Source organism: Ovis canadensis, chromosome 3 (assembly GCF_042477335.2).
Source record: "Ovis canadensis isolate MfBH-ARS-UI-01 breed Bighorn chromosome 3, ARS-UI_OviCan_v2, whole genome shotgun sequence".
NCBI lineage: Eukaryota > Metazoa > Chordata > Mammalia > Artiodactyla > Bovidae > Ovis > Ovis canadensis.
The window spans coordinates 20,206,747-20,231,015 of NC_091247.1; the positions used below are offsets into that span (position 1 = coordinate 20,206,747).

Below are 24,269 nucleotides of genomic sequence, written 5' to 3' on the forward strand. Positions count from 1 at the left end.
CAGTGTTATTGGTATGTAAGCAAATTATTTTGATTTTTTCATCAATGAAGCTGGCAGTAAATATAATGACATAAAACAGACTTTTCCCCCTTAAACAGTTAATTCATTTCACAGTATTTTTTGGATTTTCCATAATAATATATTTTTTAAATAAAATATAGTCTTCAAAGAAATTTTAATTATGATTCATTTAGTATATCACCCAAATCTGGTACAATTTAAAAAGTACAGAATATTATTTTACAAGAAAAAAATTTTAATTGTAAAACCATCATTGAACCTCTACAAATAAACCTAGTTTATTATTAATTAATTAAATAGGTCATTACACAGTAAGCTGCACACTTACATCCTCATTTAGCACATCTTTCTGTTTGAGGAGTTCATTTATTTTCTGCTGTGACTGTTTGAGGTCACAGTCTAATATAGAGCATCTTTTCTCAGCCTCCAGCAACAAGTTCTCTACTTTCTGTTTTAAAGTTCTTTCCTCCAAGAGCTTTTTCTCCATTTCTATTGCCACAAAAATAGACATAATCATGAACCAAACAAAAAAAGCTTATCAAATACATGACACAGTGCTAATAAAAACTGCAATAAATGATGTTGCCTCAAAAACTTTTTTAATTTCCAATTTAACATTTTCATTACTCCTCTTAACACAACTGAAATATCAACAATTTCATGCTTAAAAATTAAGTGTTATATTTGCAGGGTGTAAAAATCTACCACACTCTGTAATATTATATTCATTTTAATGAAAGCAAAATAATTCTGCCTTTATCACCTACTGCAAAGTTATATTAGGTAAAATTTAAACGTTATGAACTTTCAGTTTTCAATGAACTAGCTTCAAAAGTATGGAAAAAAGAAACATTTTTCATATATTACTGAAAACAGCTAGCATTTCTAGGCACTTTTCATGTATCAATGTACCTGTTTTTCACAACCAAATACGGGAACTGTCCCTTTATAGGAAACTAGGCATAAAAGGGTAAGTAACTACACAAGATCACATAGCTAGTAATTCACTGGTAAGCCACACTCTTACTCAAAGGAGGCAATGACATGCAGTAGAAAGACCAAAGGTTTTATACCATATATGAGTACCATCTACAAAATTTAAGTTGTGTGCAATCATGCAAAATATGAAAGTCATCTGTATGTTAGAGTTGTAAAAAGAAATTTGAAAAAAAAAGACAGTTGTTACTATGCTAAATTGGTTCATTTTCAACAGTTCTGAGAACAACTTATAAACAAATGTACTCATTTAAAAAATTAATCACTGGAATGTGGGCCTAGAGAACAGAAAGAGGCATGAGTGAACTCATTGAGATGAGGAGAATATAGATTCTCTATCTTGTCTTGGGTGGTAATTACATGTGTGTTACAAATGTGAAAAATGTTTGCATTTATAGCACCTAAATTATGATCTCAAAAGAAATTCAACTCTTGTCTTGTCCCACTAACTTTCTTCTAAGTCTTTCTAAATATAGCACTCATTTCATCTTTTATTATCTTAAATCAATGTCTTAAACTAAACTGCTTTTGACCAAAAAAACCTCTCCAATTTTAACTACACTCAATAATTAAAAGGCTGTTTTTTTGTGAAGTTATTAATAAATTTTATGGTTTAATATGAAATGAAATTTCTGTTTAAGAGTTTTACAAATCTTTGACAAGAATACTTTATTGATTTCTTTTGGAACTTCAAATCCATCATATATAAACAGTCAGTTTGGAAAAAACAAGATATAACCTAAAAGACAATTCCAAGATAACAGGCTTGGTTTGTGGAAAAGTCAACTTTGTTATCTTACCCTACATTTATTAGCTTTCTGTGGCTCTGACCAAATATAGCTAGTATCTTCATCATGCCAAATTTCAAAATACTCAATCAACTTTAGGAAAGAATTTTGTAACATGAGCTGCTGAAATGTCAACCTAATTATAAAAAGAGCATATCCCCCAAATCTGAACAGATATATCTAAAACTACACACTATATGCCTGCCACTATTGATACCACTGAAATATTCATTTCTCTCTGATCTAAAAATTTGGTTGAGCAATTTTGCATTTGAGCCTTACTATCCTAGAAATGGTCATGGCCTTAAAGGAAAAAAAAAAAAAATATATATATATATATATATATATATATATATATATACACACACATAAATATATATATGTAAAGCTTTCCTAATAGTTTTTAAAAATATTTTCCAAAATCAGAATTGAATACAGAATCAATTCTGTAAAATATTGCTGAAAATCCTCTTATGAAAATGCATACCTTTCATGGCTTCTGATTTGGCTTCTTCAATGGATTCATAAATTTTGTTTTTGTCTGCAAGCCGTGCTTTTGTAGCCTTATGTTCAGTTTCTTCTTGTTCTAAACTTTGCTGTATAACTTTTAGTTGGTATGTCATATCTATTTCCATGTTGTTCTTTTCCTATTAAAGATTTAAATGGTAGCCATCAACCAAACAGACTGGCTCAAAATTTCAAAAATTTCTTTACAGGTTTACTAACAACGTTTAACATGTTCCCTCCAATCTTGTGAAAGTACCCTATGTGCTGTTCCACCTGTTTGCTTCCCAATGTACTTATCGCCCGTATCTCCACTACTGTTTCGAGATCTTCACTGTGATTACTTGAACTCAATAAAGTGATGAATGTATGATACCTCAATTATCAAATTCAACAACCCTTTCAATCATTTTTCATTTGAACTCACTGTTGCCCTTGAAACTATTTCCTTGATATACTTGACCTCACTTGGCTTTCCCCACCCTTCTCTCATCTTTTCTGCTGTGTGTGAAGTTTTCTCCCAGCCACCTCTTAAATATTGGGTGTTCTCTGTAGGTAGCATTCTTTAGCCATAATGCTTCTCCTCCTCTGTATTATTTCTCAAACTTTTAAACCATACCTATTACTTTGCTGACTAAGGTCCGTCTAGTCAGGGCTATGGTTTTTCCTATGGTCATGTATGGATGTGAGAGTTGGACTGTGAAGAAGGCTGAATACCGAAGAATTTATGCTTTTGAACTGTGGTGTTGGAGAAGACACTTGAGAGTCCCTCGGACTGCAAGGAGATCCAACCAGTCCATTCTAAAGGAGATCAGCCCTGGGATTTCTTTGGAGGGAATGATGCTAAAGCTGAAACTTCAGTACTTTGGCCACCTCATGTGAAGAGTTGACTCATTGGAAAAGACTCTGATGCTGGAAGGGATTGGGGGCAGGAGGGGAAGGGGACGACAGAGGATGAGATGGCTGGATGGCGTCACCGACTCGATGGACGTGAGTCTGAGTGAACTCTGGGAGTTGGTGATGGACAGGGAGGCCTGGCGTGCTGCGATTCATGGGGGTCGCAAAGAGTCAGACACAACTGAGTGACTGAACTGAACTGAACATTTTCCTTTGCTAGGCCTTTGGGCGGGGGGAAATAAAACTCAGGATCCTCTACTACTCATCTTTATTTTCCACATGGAAAACATGTTTTAAGTTGAGAACCATTAATAGAAGTTAATTTTCTATATATCCTCAAGAGATTTTCTAATTCTTTGTTTCCTATAGTTTATATCATAAATACAGACCTTTTTTTTTCAATAATGAAAATAATTTTTTTCAAACTACACAATCTATCAACAAAGTAGTTTGCTTTGAAAAACCACAGGTCTAAGCAATCTCTTTCCAGATGGGTTCTTTCATTTGCATAGTTTGAGCTACTTCAATATCAATGATGATCAAATATTTCTAGCTGCTACTACCATAGCTTACTTCTCTGTAGACAACCTAATTTGGTTGTCTCACCAGCACCTCAAGACTAAAATGGATTTATCACTGTCTTCTCTATTTCTCCTTTATTCTTTATTAATTAAAGGCACTACTATAGATTTTTGTCACAAACTAGGAACTCAAAACTCACTCTTAAGTACTATTCACATGCTACATTTAATCAATCACTAAGTGTTCCCAAATACTCCTCCTTCAAATATTTCTGATTCATTCCTATTTTCCATCCTTTGAACTACTGTACTAGTTAAGTCTCCATTATCTGAGTTACTTTACCTGAAAAAGCCTCTGATTAATCTACCTACCTATTAATCTTCCTCAAACCTAGTTTTCACATGGTACGTAATAATATATCTTAAATGAATCACTAATAAAATCACCCAACTTAAAAGCCCTTCAGTGGTTAGTCCATTTCTTAGAGCAACTAAGTTTCTTAATAGAGTATTCAACATTTTGCATGGCCAATTTTAGCCTGATGTCTGTTTTTGTAAAATTTCATTAGATCATAGCCATGCCCATTTCCTTTACTGAAGTAGAGACCATATGGCCTGCAACTTTTAAAATATTCACTGTCTTCCCCTTAAAAGATTAAAATTTCTTGACCTTTACTCTTTATTTCTAAACTATGACTTTTTTATTTTCTATCCTCTGTGCCTTCGCTCATGATGTCCTCCCCAGATCATAACGCACCTTTACTTCATCAGCCAATGCTGCCTTGTCAGATTAGGGATTCATTCTGTGTACCCAAGATACCCTGCCTGTATCTCTATCATTCTACTTCAGTCAGTTCAGTTCAGTCACTCAGTCATGTCCAACTCTTTGCGACCCCATGAATCGCAGCACGCCAGGCCTCCCTGTCCATCACCAACTCCCGGAATTCACTCAGACTCACATCCATCGAGTCTGTGATGCCATCCAGCCATCTCATCCTCGGTCGTCCCCTTCTCCTCCTGCCCCCAATCCCTCCCAGCATCAGAGTCTTTTCCAATGAGTCAGCTCTTCACATCAGCTGGCCAAAGTACTGGAGTTTCAGCTTCAGCATCAGTCCTTCCAAAGAACACCCAGGACTGATCTCCTTCAGAATGGACTGGTTGGATCTCCTTGCAGTCCACCACACTGCATTAGAATTATCTGTGTACTTTACTTTAGAAATTACCTACTAGATGCGAGGTTGTTAAGGGCAAGAACTGCATCCTGATATTTCTAACACATACGATACACTAAATACTTAAATGAATGAAAACAAAATATTATCTACACAGAGCTTAGAAATTATCCCTGCTTATAGCACTTTTTGGTAAACTTCTACATGAAAAGTCATGATAATTTTACACCATTTTGAAGATATAATGTACATAAAAATTTGAGTTTTCCTGGGATGTCTAGGGAGAAGCATCGTCATAACACACCCTAGGAAAGTTCTCCCTTCATAAGCAACTGACATGCTAAGGGCTGCTTGTGTAGTGTTACGGTAAGCCTTAAAGTATCCTCAATGTATGTAACAATATAAGAAAGTACATGAGTGCTGGAAATATCTCAGTTACTCATTTTCTTTATTTTAGAATAAGTTTTTCAACTCAAAACTCTACAGCCATCTTCTTACACAAATATAAAACTTAACATGTTTTACCTTTTCCAAATCAGTAAATCTCTCCTGTAGTTGTCTCTTCTCCAGCTCTACTTTTGCTAGTAAGATTTTACCATTCTTGACATCTTCTTCTAGGCCAGATATTCTACCTAAAATTGCAACATTTTAAAAAACAATAAATTCATATATAATACAAATTAAATTTAGAGTAAAAAATTCAGAATTCACCTCATACCTTAAAGCTGTTATTTATGAGCAGAAATTTTATAATTGTTGGTATAGTGCTTCAGAGTTAATTCAACTGGAATCCAATCTACTGCTTTCAGAAGTGGCTTGTTACTTAAAATACTTCATACTATTTGAAAGTAAATCCTTCATTCATAAAATTTTATAACAGTGTATCTAATACCCTAACTTTATAGAACAGAGTAGTATATCCATACACCTACTACTCCAGCACATTATCCACTATCTAAGGTTATCTCTAAATCACAGATCTTTAAGATGAACTTAAGTGCAGTCTCCACTTTACTTTAATACCTTGTAAATCATTAATAATCTCTGATCCATGGGTTCGGTCCCTCCTTTCAGATTCTAGAACTGACTGAAGATTGATAAATTCCTTTTCAAGTTTTAACTTGGCGGTCTCCAGCAGGCAATTTTTGTCTTGTAGATCTCTATTGTTAGATTCCAATTGCTGAATCTGTTTTGAACTTTCTGCCTGTGTTTTCCTTAACCGGGCTGCAGTATCAGATTCTGTTCGCAGCAAAGCATTGGTTTCATCCAGCTGTTATTCCATTCAAAACCAAACAAAAAACAAACAAATAAACACAGCTATATATGATAAAAATACTTTAATTTATTACCCCATTGCAAACTATTTAAAATAAGCAAAACCCTAAAAATATCTTTTTAATGATTTCCCTTTTGTAACATTACCAATTAAAAGAAATGCTAACAGTCATAAATAAAATTCAAAATCCTTATTGTAAATAAATTGGGATCAACCTACTTGTCTCTGGAGTTGATTCACTTTCTCAGTGGATATCTGAGAGTTCTGATTTCTTTTTTTCAAATCTTCAAGCTGATCTTTTAAACTGTTAACTATGATAAAAAGCATTTAAGTAGTAAGCTTCAACACAACACACACATACAAACTTTTATTCTTAGTAACTATTTAGTATTCTAAACTACAAACCATCATTCTCCAAATTTCGCTTCTTGTCTGCTTCATGATCAGCTTTCCGCTGATATTCTGCATTTTTGTGCTGAAGAAGTGCTTTTTCTCTTTCTAATTGTCTTAATGTTGATTCCACATTTTTCCTTAAGGTAATCTGAAATAATGCTTGAAGTTATTATCAAAGGAAAGTATGTATAAAAATCATGAAAATAAAAAATACTTCAGTTACATCAAACAGAAGAGACCTTTAAAAAAGCTAATAACTAACAAAAGCCATTTTGTTAAAATTACAAATGGTTTCCATATTCTAAAAATAGCATATTATTCTTAAATAATCAAGAACATAAGTATTTTGTTTACTATTATAAGCCAAAATTTCTGTAACATTTCATCACCTTTGAACACCTTTACTTAATATAAACTATAGGTCTGAATAATAAAAAAAAATTGTCAATTTCTATTTTTAAGCCATGCCATTAATATGACTGAAATTATTTTTCCTTGAAATATCTACACATACTAAATTAATTCATTTGCAAAAAAGTAACAAAATGAAGCCTATTATCATGGTTTACTCTATAGTCTCAGTCCTCACCAATGCTACAACATGTATTTTACTATATAACAAGATTTGTATTAATATGGTACTGAGTGAACTCTATAGGTAAGTCAGGCATCAAAACTTTTTACGAACAAAAATGTAAATAAAAGCATAGAGAAACTTTACCTCTTCTTCTAACTCCTTTGCCACTTTCTCTAAGCGAGTATTAACAGATCTGAAGAATTTCAAAGGCAACAGTAAATAAAATAATTCTTACAATAAAGACATTTACCATAAATTGTAAAATAATCATAGAATTACTTTGTAGCTAAACATTTTAGTAAAATGTTTAAATTTACATTTTAAAATATAACATTTAATTATCCACAGAACATACTTGCACTTCTGCTCTAGTTCCTCTTTGGCTTGAATCTCAGTGCTAAGGTGTTCTTCTAATGTGTACAGTTTTTTCTGAATCTGTCAGAAAATTAAAAACTATAATTATAAAGTGTGAGCACATTTAAAAGGCAAGAGGCTTAAAGAAAACAATAATAATTTTCTTCTCTTTTCTTTTGACTTTAATATAGGTACAGCATTTGTACCTTCTTAATGTGATTTTTACTGACAGAAAAAAATCCTCCATCTCTTGCTTTATATCACAGCACATGTGTATATATGAACACATTATGTAAACATAAGAATGAGAAGCTCCAATCTTCGCAGAATTCTTCTATCATAGCAAGTTTCTTATTCATTATAAATAAATTTTTTAAAAATTGATATCTTCTACTTTTCTTTTGTAGATTTATATGAAAATATTGTTACCATTTGTGCTAAAGAGATAAAGATAAAAGGTCTACATCTGAAACAAATATCTGGAATATTTGACTGAATATGCTCAAAAATATATTACTTTTCTTAGAAATAAGAATAAAATTTCTTTCAGTTTTCCCAAAGAAAGCATGCAGATAGCCAAGAGATCTAAGAAAATACATTCAACATGATTAATTATTAGGGAAATGAATGAAAATCACAATGAAGTATCACCTTACACCTGTTAGAATGGCTATCATCAAAAAGACAAAAATATCAAATACTGGAGAGCATGTAGAGAAAAGGGAACCTTCATGCACTGCTGATGGGAATGTAAACTGGTGAGGCCAGTATGGAAAACAATACAAAGATTCTTCAAAAGTTAAGGACAGAATTACCATATAATCCAGCTATTCCACTTATGGGTTTTTATATGAAGAATATGAAAACACTAATTCAAAAAGATATATGCACCCAAGATATAGAAACAACCTAAGTATCCACTGGAAGATAAGTGGATGAACAAGATGTGATATATATATACACACACAGACTGGGAACCACTCAGCCATTTAAAAAAAAGGGTGGGGGGAGTGAAATCTAGCTATTTGCAACATGGATGAGCCTTGAGGGTATTAGAATGCAAGTCAGAAAGTGAAAGACAAAAATCATACGGTATCACTCATATGGAAACAAACCGAAAAAAGGGAAAAAATAAGCAAAACAAAAACAAACTCAAAAGACAGAACAGACTGGTCATTACCAGAGGAAAGGAGGCTGGGGTAGATGAAATGAGTGAATGGGGTCAAGTGTATGGTGATGGTTGACTATTACACTCTTAATGATCACTTTGCAATGAGCACAGAAGTAAAATCATCATGTTGTATACTTGAAACTTATATAATGTTACATATCAATTTCAAAATGTTACATATCAGTATCAAAAGTGAAAGGCAAAGGAGAAAAGGAAAGATATATCCATCTGAATGTAGACTTCCAAAGAAAAGCAAGGAGAGACAAGAAAGCCTTCCTAAGTGATCAATGCAAACAAACAAGAGGAAAACAACAGAATGGGAAAGATGAGATCTCTTCAAGAAAATTAGAGATTCCAAGGGAACATTTCATGCAAAGATGGGCACAATAAAGGACAGAAACGGTATAGACTTAACAGAAGCAGAAGATATTAAGAAGAGGTGGCAAGAATACTCAGAACTGTACAAAAAAGATCTTCATGACCCAGATAACCATGATGGTGTGATCATTCACCTAGAGCCAGACAGACATCCTGGAATGTGAAGTCAAGTGGGCCTTAGGAAGCATCACTACAAACAAAGCTAGTGGAGGCGATGGAATTCCAGTTAGGCTATTTCAAACCCTAAAAGATGATGCTGTGAAAGCGCTGCACTCAATACACCAGCAAATTTGGGAAATTCAGCAGTGGCCACAGGACTGGAAAAGGTCAGTTTTCATTCCAATCCCAAAGAAAGGCAATGCCAAAGAAGGTTCAAACTACTGCACACTGCACTCATCTCACACGCTAGCAAAGTAATGCTCAAAATTCTCCAAGCCAGGCTTAAACAGTACATGAACCATGAACTTCCAGATGTTCAAGCTGGATTTTAAAAAGGCAGAGGAACCAGAGATCAAATTGCCAACATCTGTTGGATCACTGAAAAAGCAAGAGAGTTCCAGGAAAATATCTACTTCTGCTTTATTGACTTCGCCAAAGCCTTTGACTGTGTGGATCAGTCAGTTTGTTTGTAGAAAAGTCTTAAGGAGATGGGAATATCAGACCACCTGACCTGCCTCCTGAGAAATCTGTATGCAGGTCAAGAAGCAACAGTTAGGACTGGACTTGGAACAACAGACTGGTTCCAAATAGGGAAAGAAGTATGTCAAGGCTGTATATTGTCACCTTGCTTATTTTACTTATATACAGAGTACATCATGTGAAATGCCGGGCTGGATGAAGCACAAGCTGGAATCAAGATTTCCAGGAGAAATATCATTAACCTCAGATATGCAGATGATATCACCCTAATGGCAGAAAGTGAAAAGGAACTAAAGAGCTTCTTGATGAAAGTGAAAGAGAAGAGTCAAAAAGTTGGCTTAAAACTCAACATTCAAAAAACTAAGATCATGGCATCTGGTCCCATCACTTCATGGCAAATATTGGGGAAACAGTGACAGACTTAATTTTCTTGGGCTCCAAAATCACTGCAGATGGTGACTGTAGCTATGAAATTAAACGATACTTGCTCCTTGGAAGAAAAGCTATGATCACCCTAGACGGCATAGTAAAAAGCGGAGACATTACTTTGCCAACAAAAGTTAGTCTAGTCAAAGCTATGGTTTTTCCAGTAGTCATGTGTGGATGTGAGAGTTGGACTATAAAGAAAGCTAAGTGCCGAAGAACTGATGCTTTTGAACTGTGGTGTTGGAGAAGACTCTTGAGAGTCCTTGTCCTGCAAGGAGATCCAACCAGTCTATCCTAAAGGAGATCAGTCCTGGGTGTTCATTGGAAGGACTGATGCTGAAGCTGCAACTCCAATCCTTTGGGCACCTGATGCGAAGAGCTGACTCACTGGAAAAGACCCTGATGCTGGGAAAGACTGAAGGCAGGAGGAGAAGGGGATGACAGAGGATGAGATGGTTGGATGGCATCACCAACTTGATGGACATGAGTTTGAGCAAGCTCCAGGAGTTGGTACTGGACAGGAAAGCCTGGTATGCTTCGGTTCATGGGGTCACAAAGAGTTGGACATGACTGTGCGACTGATCAATTTTACCTCAAAAAAAGGCGCGCGCGCACACACACACACACACACAACCTCTTTATAATTTCCTATACTGTGCCAGGCACAATACTGTGAAAAGTTTTATCATCAATAACTCTTTTGGATTAATGATGGCTAATTAATTACAAGTCATCTTGCCATTCTTTAAATCTTCTTATAGACCAAATTTATCAGTCTTTAAAAAAACTAAAATTATAGAAAGTGCTAAATAATCTATTTGGGGAGCATTACTGCCTTTCTAAAGGATTTAACTTTTTGAGTTACTTTTGTATTTTAGGTATAATGGTATGCCCTTTACATTTATTGTGTCGTTAATCCTAACAAAAGCCATGAAAAGATGGGTAGTAATACATTTATTCAATAAAGAAACAGAAATCCTAAAAAGGTGAACAACTGGGCCAAGACAGCCAGCTAATAAGTGGCAGTGCCCTCAAAGACCTATTAGATTCCATGGACAATGTTTTTTCCACTATTTTTTCCAGTGATTAGTTTCTCCATGGTTTCTTAAATACTTCATGTATCTTAAGAAAAACTGTATATTTCCCTAGTAAGGAAATACAGGCCAATGAATTCATCAAGTTCAACAGCTTCTGGCTGCTGCTACATTGGTATAGCTTGATCACATGCTGATGAGTTATCACATGTTAATCAAAAATTCTTGCTGCTAGTTACACATCCTTAATAAACAAAACCAAGAAAAGCACATAATATATATTTTGAACAACAGATCCATAGGAGCAATAATGAAAAGAATACTTGGCAGAAAAAAAGGTTGGGAACTTCTCTCTTGGGTAGGTGTAGTACTCCAAATACTAGGTAGAATATGGTTATATCAAAACATCGCTAGAGTGATGAGATTTTCCTGTTTTTCAACATATTTGACATCAACATACCTCTTGACTCTCCTATTTAAAACAAAACAAAAACAAAAAATTAAAATGCTTACTATGCTTTGTTAAATTCCTAAAACACAAATTGTATCAAAATTACTCAATTTTTTAGTTTCTATAAGTTTTGAAGAGAAAAATATTTAGCATCCTTATTTATGTGTCTACATGATTTAGCTTTGTATGGAGGTCACAAAATACTGTAACATCTTGATAAAATTATCCTTTATATCAATTCAATGCTAAATACTCAAAATTTAAATCCATCCACTATTTCTCTATTCTTATAGCTTATTATCTATACTCATATATAGTGCTAAGATTACAAAATATTCTAACTGGCAGGAAAACAGCTGTTTATAAACATATTCTATCACTTTTGTAATGAAACTAAGCCTAAAGTCATGTAACTCATCTTTTTACTAGCCACTGGATCTCATACCATAATACTCATCAAATAAATGAATCACTTCAGTGTTATACTGAACTGGATTGCAACAAGGAATGCCATCTGAAAGTAACATCAAGTGAACTTTTAAAATACATGGATATTACTAAAGTATTTGAACATGTGATTAAAGTAGAGTAGTAAAAATTTACACATACTTCATTCTTCCTTGATTGTATTGAGTCATTTTCTTTACAAGATGGAGAATCACTTAGTAACCTAGAAGGAAAGGCAGGAAATTCTTTTGCATGCCATTTTAACTCATTTTCTGATATCAAGTTATCCTCAGAATTAAATTCTCTTTCTTTTCACTTTCAACATATTTTAAGTGAAGTACTATTTCCCCCTGTTGACATTTATACCATTTTCAATAATTAAAAATGCTATTTCTTGCTTCTCACTCTTAAGCCAATGTTTTAGTCTTTAACACTGTTGAGACTGGAGTCACTAAACAGAACCATATTTTTCCCCCTCTTCACCTCATTTTGAGTTCCCATTTTATTCTTCTTTTCTAGAAATATTCTGAAAGGAGACATCTCTGCTCTTTTTCAAATACAACATCTCTGATCTCCTGGTCTTAATACACAAATCATCACTTCTATTTAACTGTCAGTTTCTCTCTTAACTGGGTCGTTCCTTGCTGTGCATGAACATGCCTGGATTTCTCCTGTACTGATGTCTTCACTTTTGTCAGCATTACAGCAGTTTTCAGAACCTTATCTTTAATAGGATGAACAACTCATCTTGGTTTGCACTGATGTTCCTAATTTTAGCATGAAAGTCCCATAGCACATCCTTGGAAACCTCTTGGTCCCGGGCAAACCATAACAGTTGATCACCCCAACCATTACAAACATGGAAGTATCAAAAATTTCTCAAACGTCTTTAACATTTCATTTAACTACTTAACAGTTTTCAGCAGCTCCTCACTTCCTGTCAAAGTAAAAAGTCCCTTAGCACAATACACAACAATCATCTGTTCCATTATGCTTCCCTCACACTCTAACTCCAGTCTATTTTCTAATCTTATACCCAACATTCGTTCCAGTTGAGCAATATTTATTGAATGATCTTATGCCAGGCTCTGCACTAGATGAAGGTATTACAGGCAAGAAAATAACAATTCCATTAAATTATCCAAATGGTTATAATACAGTGATACATACCATGTTTGAAACCTACTGGACTATATTGCTCTGCTCCCAGTGTATGCTTAAATTCCAAAGTTTTGCTTCCACTATTCACCTCCCCATCACATTCACCTAACCTCCCTACATCTCAGCTACTCAAAACCCTTTTTTATCTTTAGACTTGGTTAAAATGCTATCTCTTTCTTGAGGTCTTACCTGACTTCCCCCTACACTAGCCCCAAAGAGATCTGGCTTTTATTTTTCTTCTGAAATTAGAAGAATTATGATTCTCAGATCTTCTTGGTACCTTTCTTAAGGCTCATATCACATTCTACCCTTCACTATGACTATATAATTCTCCTATGTCCCTTAATAGTTGACAGACTCCCTCAAAAGCAGGTGTTTGGTCTTCAAACACACAACACTGCTTTACATTCATTTGTAAATGAATATTATATATAATATTCTTTGAAAAAAAAATCTCAGTTTGAAACAAATTAACACTTTATCTTCTATAATTCAGAGTCCTGAAGTAAGACAACTCTTTACAGCTAGATGTTGAAAACAATAAAAATATAACAAACAAATCACATACAAATTTTCTCTATAGTAGGTAAATCCTATAAAAGGTAGCTGATTTCCCACAAAAGCCTTAGGAATTGGGAAGGTTTCTACATCTCCTTTATCATCTTCAATGTCATCAAAATTGCTGCTGTCTATGTCACTGCTGAGTTCAGGTACCACAGGAGCAGCAGCTATTAAAAGAAAAGAAACACATTGTTTAATAATAATACATACGATTTAAAAAGACAGAAACAACCCCTGTTCTGTTTATATTAGTTATTATAGATTATTAATGTTATATTGATATTAGCACACTACATAAATATTAAATACATTACATATTGATATTTGATTAGCAAACAATACTATATTGTCACATTTACTATAGAAAATTTCAGTGACAGATTTACTATTTTATCATTTCAAAGAACTGAAGTTCTGTGTTTTATCATTATATTAGATAATGATAACTGGTTTTAAACATAGATGAATTAGTCTATGCAAGGCAGTATGATATTATTCTAGGTATTAAACTTCCAAACAGCAATAACTTGCACATACATTCTTTAGTTTTCATAAGTTTTCTACTACATCTTTAAGAAGAAATATTTCTTACTCTTAAAATGAATTAATGTAAATACACATGCAGTTTAAATGAATTCCTATGCTTACCCTAGTCTTCACCAGAGTACTCTCCATAAGCAACTAATTATTGATTTATTAATTCAAACATGAATTAAAGAATTATATTTCCCCAATTCTAAAAATTATTGAGATCCATAAAACTTAGCATGGCAAAGTAAGAAACCTATAATGTTTATCATAAAAGCACTGGGAAATAAAGACATACTAGTTTGCTAAGATACTGAAATAAGATTTAGTTACACAGCTTCAAAATGAATTGAAATACAACCTCTCAATTTAAAAATTACTATTAAGAGTACCAGACATGCTTTTTAAGTCAGAAGAGGATTCAATTTATGAGATTTAAAATGTGATGAAATGAAAATATTTAAATTTATTGACTTACTCTCTCTTATGTTATCCCAATTCCACTGATCATTCTTAAAGAAAGGATGTTGTTTGATTTCTTCTACTCCATTTCTTCCAAGGCGTACCTCCCTAAATAATGCAGTTAACCATTCTATTATAAAGAGTAAGATTATAAAAATACAAAAACACTCTTATCTCAATGAAGTTCAGAAATGAGTTTTAAAAAGTTGAAAAGCTTCAGCTTTAATACTGCTCAAAAATAAGCAATCTAATTTTACATCATGTGATCTCTCTAAATAATGAATGTCATGGAAAAGAAATTATGTTTCTACTTGCACTTTGTGTCAAATGAAAGTACAGGAGGCTTTCAATTAAACAAGTCACTGGCCTGTGCCAAAATCATATGACCAATTTTAGGGCATAAAATGAATGGAGATCTAACTTCTGGCACAGAAGAATTTTTTAAAACCTCTATAATAAAAATGTTATTTAAAAAATCCTCCCCCCTTCTTTTAAAAAGAACTCACATACTGTGCTTGAAGCTATCCATATTCACTCTGGATAGACCTACATCTATATTAAATATAAGTTAAATATAAATATGTATTGCATTTATATTAAAACTGTCAATCTGAATACAAGAAAAATGTTGCTAATAATTTCATTCTTTGACTTTTTGAGTCTTCAGTGAAGACTATGTGGAAATAATAAGCAATTGTGCCCCTGGAGCTAAGTTTAACAAAAACAAGAAAACCTGTAAAGTTTATAGAAGGAAGTACTCCTAGCCACACTAAAGGCATTAAATTCTTTTCAAACTATCTTTTCTCCACCTACAATCATTCTTTAGATTGCAACTACCACCAACCATAAATCACTAAGGCTAGTCTTTCATGAATGGTACCTCTTTCATTAACACATGCTATATATCCTGTTTTATATTTTACCTTTCAGCACAGATTATAATCATTCCTATCAACTCCACCTAGTCCTCAAAGCAAACATTACATAATATTTATTTTGAGTTTATCACCATGAATTGTTCATTAATTATGTAATTAACAAAGTTTTACTTTACAAATGATTGATAAATGAAAAATTAAAATAATGAGGAAAAATATAATTTTCTGCTTTGTATGGAAAATAAATAATTCATAGTACTTAGTTTGACAAAAATGAAGGAAACAATTCTTAATAATGGAAATATACCCCATGTGACATTTCTGGGGGTCAAATTTGCAACTCAAGTAGGTCAATTTTAAAATGTATAGCCCAGAAATCCATCTTTAAGATTTTATCCTACAAAAAGTATTCAAAGAGAAATGTATGAGAATGGTCACTATAGTACTGCTTGTAACAGCAACTGGAAAACAAACAATAAGGCGTGCTCAGGAAAACAGCATCACAGAGCAAGAAATGTCCTCAGTTATCACCTAAATCTGATCCCATCATATTTAGAATGAGTAAAATTGTTTCCCCAGAAAGTAAAATAATTTCCCTAAAATCATAAAGCTAGTGAGTTAAGTCTGGTCCGAGGTGGAAGCACCAACGTGTATGCGCTGGCCCTTTGACAGGATGACTCCTATCACAAACGTAAAGTGGGAAACCAGAAAAAACTAGACAGGGCAAGGGAGACACTTTAAGGAGCTTTCCAGGCTTCTCTTTTTTTAAGGCAGGTTTCACAATAATGTTCATCTATCTTAAGAAATATAGAATTTTCAGGATGGACTTGCTTATATTCAAATGCAAATTAAAAGGGGCTGGGAAGGAGGCACTGCAAAGTCAAACACAGTTTTTAAGATTATTAACTTTATTAATAAATCTTTGTGCAGAGTATTTATCTGCACAAAATGTTCTTCTCTCAAATGTTGTACAGTCAAGAGCAATGTGGCTCAATCATTTTAAAGGATAAAATATGAAAAATACAGAAGTTTTCTTTTCTCTCAGATGCATTATTTTACCAAGTTTTCTTTTTAGGTATGAGGGTTAAGATCAGAGTTGGATTACCATCAGGCTGCACATACAAAATGACAAGGGTAACCCAATTCCAGGCTAAGCAGTAGGAAAAGGCTAAACCAGAATTAAATGCAAGTTGGATAAAAAGACTGATTTTGTATGTGCATATATAACAGTTTGGTAAGCTTTCACTTCTACAAATCTAAAAGCTAAAAGGATTCTCTACAAAGAAATCTCTATAAAGAAACTTAATGTATATTACCTATCTGTTAAGAAGGCACAGATGAGATTCTTCGCATGTTTAGAAATTTCTGCATCTTCAGGGAAACATAGTGAGTTTTTATGATCCATAATTTTGCTGTATGTTCCTACAAGTGAATCTGCATAAAATGGAGTATCCCCTAAAGTACCAAGAAAGAAGACACAGAGTGTAACAGAGAATGCAAATTAGACATTTTTTACCTAATATTTAAATACATTTAGATTTATCACATGCATGTAAGAAGGAAATGTCTATGGGACAGGAATCTCAGTCAAAACAAACATGCACACACCAAGAATATATCTGAATTTTAACCATACCAAATAGGCCAATAACTTTTAAGATCAAAATAAAATCAATACTAACTGTACAATGTGTTGGGTAATACAGAGAGAGAAATCAATTTACTGGATAATTTAAAAGATTACTAAGTGCAATCAGATCAGTTAGAGCCTTTTAATGCTTCAGCTAAATCAAACCTTTTGTTATAGAATACAGCAGTCACCAACCACAAGTGGCACTTTAAATTAATTAAAATGAAATAAAATTTAAAAATTCATTTCCCTAGTCACATTAGCTGTATTTCAAAAGCCCAACATGGCAGGTCCCCACCATACTAAATGGTGCAGACATAAGCCACTTTCATCACAATAGCCTGGACAATGCATCTCTAAGAGTCAGATCAGCCTCATTATTTTACATACAAGGAAGCCAGGCCCAGACAGATGACATGTGATTTGCCTAGGAGGACACACAGCTAGAGCTGAAAACGCCAAAATCAGTCTCCAAATACAGTGTTCCTACCAACTGATGACTATGATAAAGAGGCACTGAAACGAGTGTCAAGACTTTCAAAAAAGTTCATAGCATCATTTTGGCCAGTACTCAAAGTCTAAGAGTTAAAGGCCCTGCCAGTGGGCTTCAAATCACCTTAGTACAAACCAGACTTCCCCAAATCAGTAAAAAAGAAGTGCTCAGATAGTTTTTGTTTTCCAAGGGTAGTAGAGGAGAGTTTTGAATTCAAGATTTTTCTCGTGTGATTTTTCACTGCAGTAGACTCTTTGAAGTGAAGTCTAGTGCCAACGAACCTGATGAGTGAGCACCAGAGTATGCTCAGAACACTGCAAATCAGTGGCACTCAAACTCATTGAGCTTTCAGAGCTGAAAATGCTAGCAGGTGTATAAATGGTCTCTTCAAATAACCCAGGTGATTTCCCCCAAAGTATATTATTTTTTAAAACTCTGGGAGAGTCTAGGCAAATGATGGAATATATTCCACTTTCAAAATCCTACAAGACGCATCTAATAAACCATCAGACAGGGCCCAGACATGGGGAGAACAGACAGCTAGCTAAGAGAATACAGTGTGTACAAAGAGACCCACTGCAATGACAAAGGCCCAGAACAAAGCAAGTCACAGTAGGACATGAGACTTAGCACAGCAAGGCCAACAGTACACGTACACATATGGTCATCAAGAGAAAGCATTTTAACTACAAAAAGTTCTAGGACCAAGGGTTACCTAATTTTGTACTGAGATTTTTTTTTTTTAAGCAATAGCCATATTCAATCATTATACAGATTTCATAGATTTCCACTACCAATTTCTTTCAGAGTCACAGAAAAGAAATTCTCCAAGTTCTAACATTAATTCACTCTAAATTCTTATGTTATTTGCCTTAACACATTTGCCTCATAAAGTAGATTTTGTTACATCTTCCCTGGGCTGTCCTCATAGCTCAGTTGGTAAAGAATCCGCCTGCAATGCAGGAGACACCGGTTTGATTCCTGGGTTGCCAAGATCTGCTGGAGAAGGGAAAGGCTACCCACTCCAGTATTCTTGGGTTTCCCTTGTGGTTCAGCTGGTAAAGAATCCACCTGCAATGAGGGAGACCTGGGTTTGATCCCTGAGTTGGGAAGATCCCCTGGGGAAGGGGAAGGGTACAGACTCCAGTATTCTGGCTTGGAGAATTCCATGGACTGTATAGTCCATCGAGTCTCAAAGAGTTGGACACGGCTCAGCAACTTTCACTTTCACCCCTCACCCAAAAGCCATTGCTTTCCTTGGCCAGAAGATATTTTTGTGACTCTAGTACTTAGGAAGAAGAAATTTTAAAAATGAAATCTATGGTGTAAAGAAAAATTTTGAAATATCTGAGCATTTCAAATTTTGATGTGGCCAAAGTAAAAAAATTATTTAACTTGTCTCTGAGTTTTCTGAGATGGAAATACTATTATAAAATATATTTATCTTGATAGTCAAATGGTCAATAACCATATTTGACTGGAATTACAAACCAAATATATATACAAGTAGCAAATATAAGAAACATAGTTTATAAAAACTAATTACATAATTACATAAACTGAATATTATCAGTTCCTTATTTACAACAAAATACTACTGATTAAGAAAATATTAGAATGAAGGCCCACTGCAGCTGTAAATTTGCTTCTTGTTCTAGTATTTTCTTAATCAAAAAGGTCTGCTAGGAAAGAATATTTCCTAGCAGTAAACTTTCAATTCCTTTCATATTCTACTCAACTATTGTACCAGCATGAGGTTTCAATTTTCTAATCAACAATCTGTCGTATCAGACACTACCAATTCAAAGGTTTAAAGAAATTCTACTTTCTCCTTAGAACACAAGCAATTAAATTTTTTTACAGTCTCACATTCTTGACTTAGAACTAAAGTGTTGTGAGATAGATTTTAAAAAAACAATCCGAGTTTACTTACCCACCAGCATCTCAAAAAGGAAAACACCCACGGACCACCAATCACATTCTCGCCCATAGTAACCATCACCCCCTTGTGATTTCAGGACCTCAGGTGATATATAATCGGGTGTTCCAACTGCTGTATCACAATGCACCATGCCTGTCTAGGTAAAGTGCAAAGAGAGGAAAAAAGATGTATATAAAATGTGAGTAAACATACCCACATATAAGCAAAACTAATCCATTTATTATTATTTATACAGTGACTACCCATTGCTACCAACAGACCTTCACTGCTGACATGGTTTTGGGAGGACAGAGGATAGACGCATTATGAAATGCATAAAAATGTATGGATTATGGGAGATCAGTGATAATTTTCCAACTCTAAAATATTAGAGGCTTCATCAATGAAAGAAGGAAAAGGTGGTTAACTTCACAGGGATTCCATGCAAATCAACATCTTCTCTTTCTTACCCTATTAAGGAGTTAACAAGAGAAGTACAAAATGTGGTCTTAATGCACCTGACTGGGGAAAAGAAAAGAATCATGAAAGGAAGCTTTAATATTTCCAAAGAAACTGCAGTGATTAAAACTGCAAAGGCCCCAGCTTTGGAGGCTGGATAAAGAAATGGTTCCTATTATACCTAGAAAAAAATGGAAGAAATAGACTGTTTAAATCAAAAGATCTTAATTGTTTGAAAGCTATACCTCCAAGCTGCACGTTTAGAAATGTAGAGCTGCAGCATCAAGGTATTTGGCAAAATGATAAAAACACTCTTTTCTGTGTTTAGTTTCCATGGGTAATAAGAAAATTCCTATCTGATGTCTTTCTGACAAGAACCACTGTAGATAATACCTATGTGTATGTTTATTAGGGTTGTCTGTCTGTGGGTATATGCTGCAAGATTAAATCACAACAGTATATAGTAGTGTGGTGCTAACTAATACCCATTTACTTCCAGCTACGTACAAACATGCAAAAACTTCACAGATTAAGTTAAATGCCCTTCATTTTCTCTAACTACCTAATTAAAAAAGTGCATCACCTACATTCCTAATAAATAAGCTATATAAACTAGCAAACTACTAAGTACTATGACCACCTTGGAAAACAGAAGTTCAGTGTATTTCATAAACATGACTTACTTAAATGTTTTTATTTAAATGCAATAAAACACTATATATGGGAAATTAATTTCAAAAGCAATCTTTTCATTCCTTAAAAATCAGCAAAAATAACTCAGTGACTTTATTTTCCCAAGTATACAGCAAACAGAGGTCATTTGAGTTGAATATAAATAAAATAACAAATTTGGAAATAATTGAGCAAATTATGATGGCAATATTCTGCATGGGTTACTATTTAGGATAAAAAATGAAGATGACAGTGCCTGACTACAAAAAGCAGGACATAAAATTAATTTTTATCATTAACTACCTTATATTTGACTTCTACCAAAGAAAAAATTCATAAAGACTTACTAAGGTAAATAAAATCTCTTCATTTCACATGTATCCATGTAAGTCAGACTTCCAAAAAATGAATCTCGTGACACTTAAATAGCTAAAACCTGGTCAGACACAAAAGTGCCACTATAAGAAAAATTGTTTAGCATTCAAAGGTTCAGAGGAATAAGAGAAAAGGATAAGAAAAGAACTGGCGAACAAGTTAGGCTTCAAAGGAATGAGAGTTGGTATGGCAGCTTAGAAAAAAAGAGCAAAAACAAAGGGACAAGAATGACTTTACATAAAGTTCAAGAAATGCAGTAAAGTCCAATCAGCTAAATGTAAAACTTCACATGATGAAGCTGGAAAAGGAAAGATGGAGATCAGTTTGAATAACTGCTTATTTGTAGAAAAGAAACACTCTGGTAGGACTAAATAATTTTTACACGGTAAACTATGTTACTGGTACCCTGTTTTCCAAATTTTAATATTTCAACCACCATCTTTGGCAAGCATATTGAGGGTTAAAAAAAATTTTTTTAAACAAACATTTGGGAAAGATGGTGGCACTAGTGGTAAAGAACCCACCTGCCAACACAAAGGCGAGTTAGATCCCTGGATCAGGAAGATCCTGGAGTAGGAAATGACTACCCACTCCAGTACTCTTGCCTGGGAAATCCCATGGACAGAGGAGCCTGGTGGGCTACAGTCCATGGCGTTGCAAAGAGCTGGACATGAGTGAAGGGACTAAGCACACACGCACTTAAAAACTATCTCATGGGGCAAGTTCTCAAATCACATAAATATAAACTTTATATTTACGACAAATCTCTGATTCTCTTCTAAAGAAATACAGGAAGAACAAACTACAAACTAAGAGACTGGTTTACCTACAGGGGGTGAGTGGGAAAAGGGTAGAAAGAAACAATATAGTACAGGACAGGGATGGGGTGGTGGGGTAAGGAGGGGGTGATCCTTCTCTGAGGATGTAATTTGTACAGTTCCGACTCTTACACCAGAGGAATGCTTCACATATCCAAAAAATAAACAATTAAAATCAACTGGATGTATGGAACACAAACAGTAAGAAATGGACCTGTTTCATAAATTAATAACATAACCACACCCATGAAGGTAGAGAGGAAAGGAACTGACCTAGGTTACCTTGGAAAACAGTTGTAGTGTATATAATGAGAGCCAGGTTTCTCACTATCCAAAAAAGTAAATACAAAAAAGAAAGGAGGAAGACTAGAATGAATCCTGTGCTGTAAAACTAGAATCAGAAGTATCATATGAACTCATAATTTTTAATATACTTCATATACAGACTGGTAAGTACAGAATTAAATATGAACATGTATGTGCACGTGAGTTAGTATAGTATATACAACATACACATGTCCACTTACAGGGTCTAGAAGTAATGGCACTCCAAAAGCAATGAATACATCTAACACCCAAATACTCATTTTTAAATACCATTCTTGAATAAAAGGAATTAGAGCTTCTTTGAGAAGTATTTGTTTTCAGGGCTGGGACACAGAAAATACAAAATAGTGTTCAACTACTTACAGTATAAAGAAAGAAAAAGAAAAGAAAATGCTCCCCAGAGGATACATGTTAAAAAGCTAGAGGAGCCAACTTAAAAGACTTCACAAGATAAGCAAACTTTGAACTGAGTTTCAAAGTGTGAGTGGGAACTTGCCAAGTACAGTGTATTCAATAGCATGTATTAGATTGGTGTAAATATAGTTGCAGTTTTGGATCATGAATTTTAAAGCATCATAACTAGGCTCAAACACATCTTTATTAATCAAAATAGGACGCATTATAATCAACACATTTTTGCCAGTGAGAATTAAGTTTGTTTATTCCTGTGGCGTAAAAATGCATGCCTTGTGAATCAACGATCTCTTGGAAAGCATTTTCTGCCTCCTGCTGGTTGTGGAAGCATTTTCTCTACAAAAAGTTTCAAGATGCTTAAAGAAGTGGTAGTTAGTTGTCGAAAGGTCAGGTGAATACGGTGGATGAGGCAAAACTTCGTAGTCCAATTTGTCAACTTTTGAAGCACTGGTTGTGTGACGTGCAGTTGGGCACTGTTGTAGAGAAGAATTGGGCCCTTTCTGTTGACCAATGCCGGCTGCGGGTATTGCAGTTTTCAGTGTATCTCATTGATCTGCTGAGCATACTTCTCAGCTGTAATGGTTTCACCAGGATTCAGAAAGCTCTAGTGGGTCAGACAGGCAGAAGACCACCAAACAGTGAGCACGACCTTTTTTGGGTACAAGTTTGGCCTTGGGGAGTGCACTGGAGCTTCTCAGTCCAACGACTGATGTGGTTGTTGCTGACTGTCGTACAAAATCCATTTTTCATTGCACGTCATAATCCGATTGAGAAATGGTTTGTTGTAGTTGTGTAGAATAAGAGATGACACTTCAAAATGACAATTTTTTCTGATTTGTGGTCAGCTTACAAGGCACACACTTATCGAGCTTTTCACCTTTCCAATTTGCTTCAAGTGTCAAACGATGGTAGAATAGTTGACATTGCTCTTCGGCAACTTCTTGTGTAGTAGTTGTTAAAGTGGATCAGCTTCAATGATGGCTCTCAATTGGTCGTTGTCAACTTCCAATGGCTGGCCACTGTGCTCCTCAACTTCAAGGCACTTGTCTCCTTTCAAAATTTCTTGAACCACCACTGCACTATATGTCTGTTAGCAGCTCCTGGCCCAAATGTGTTGATGTTGCGAGTTGTCTCCACTGCTTTACAACCCATTTTAAACTCAAATAAGAAAATCACTTGAATTTGCTTTTGGTCTAACTTCATTTCCATAGTTTAAAATAAATACAAAATACACAGCTAGTAATAAGTCATTAAAAAATACATAAAGTGAGAAATGAGCATTAAAATGATGTATAACACAACCACATTTATTTATGTATTCCAGTATCAACTGGCAAAGTTTAACAAAGCAAAATGGCAATTGCTTTTGCACCAACCTTATATAAAAGCCAGGAATCATGAAATACCATGGGTATAAAAGAAACTATTTAAGACCTCTGAAACACAAGGTACAAGAGAATAAATGACAGAGAATGAAGGTAAAACACTAGGTAGGGATTATATCACCTTAACAGGAGGCTTCAGG

At 34.4% G+C, this 24,269-nt stretch overlaps 1 protein-coding gene across 5 annotated transcripts in view; it reads right to left on the minus strand.

The window, feature by feature from the left end:
* ROCK2 (Rho associated coiled-coil containing protein kinase 2) overlaps positions 1-24,269 on the minus strand; it is a 133,405-nt gene that overhangs the window by 31,820 nt on the left and 77,316 nt on the right. For all 5 annotated transcript variants that reach the window (XM_069582613.1, XM_069582612.1, XM_069582611.1 and 2 more), the window contains exons 6-19: positions 19,692-19,836; positions 16,952-17,090; positions 14,774-14,865; positions 13,775-13,934; positions 12,208-12,268; positions 11,608-11,619; positions 7,501-7,580; positions 7,290-7,338; positions 6,581-6,716; positions 6,395-6,486; positions 5,923-6,169; positions 5,425-5,531; positions 2,293-2,452; positions 350-510 (exon numbers count right to left, since the gene is read on the minus strand). In XM_069582613.1, the coding sequence (XP_069438714.1) occupies positions 350-510; positions 2,293-2,452; positions 5,425-5,531; positions 5,923-6,169; positions 6,395-6,486; positions 6,581-6,716; positions 7,290-7,338; positions 7,501-7,580; positions 11,608-11,619; positions 12,208-12,268; positions 13,775-13,934; positions 14,774-14,865; positions 16,952-17,090; positions 19,692-19,836 (1,641 nt within the window). The remainder of the gene's footprint in view (positions 1-349; positions 511-2,292; positions 2,453-5,424; positions 5,532-5,922; positions 6,170-6,394; positions 6,487-6,580; positions 6,717-7,289; positions 7,339-7,500; positions 7,581-11,607; positions 11,620-12,207; positions 12,269-13,774; positions 13,935-14,773; positions 14,866-16,951; positions 17,091-19,691; positions 19,837-24,269) is intronic.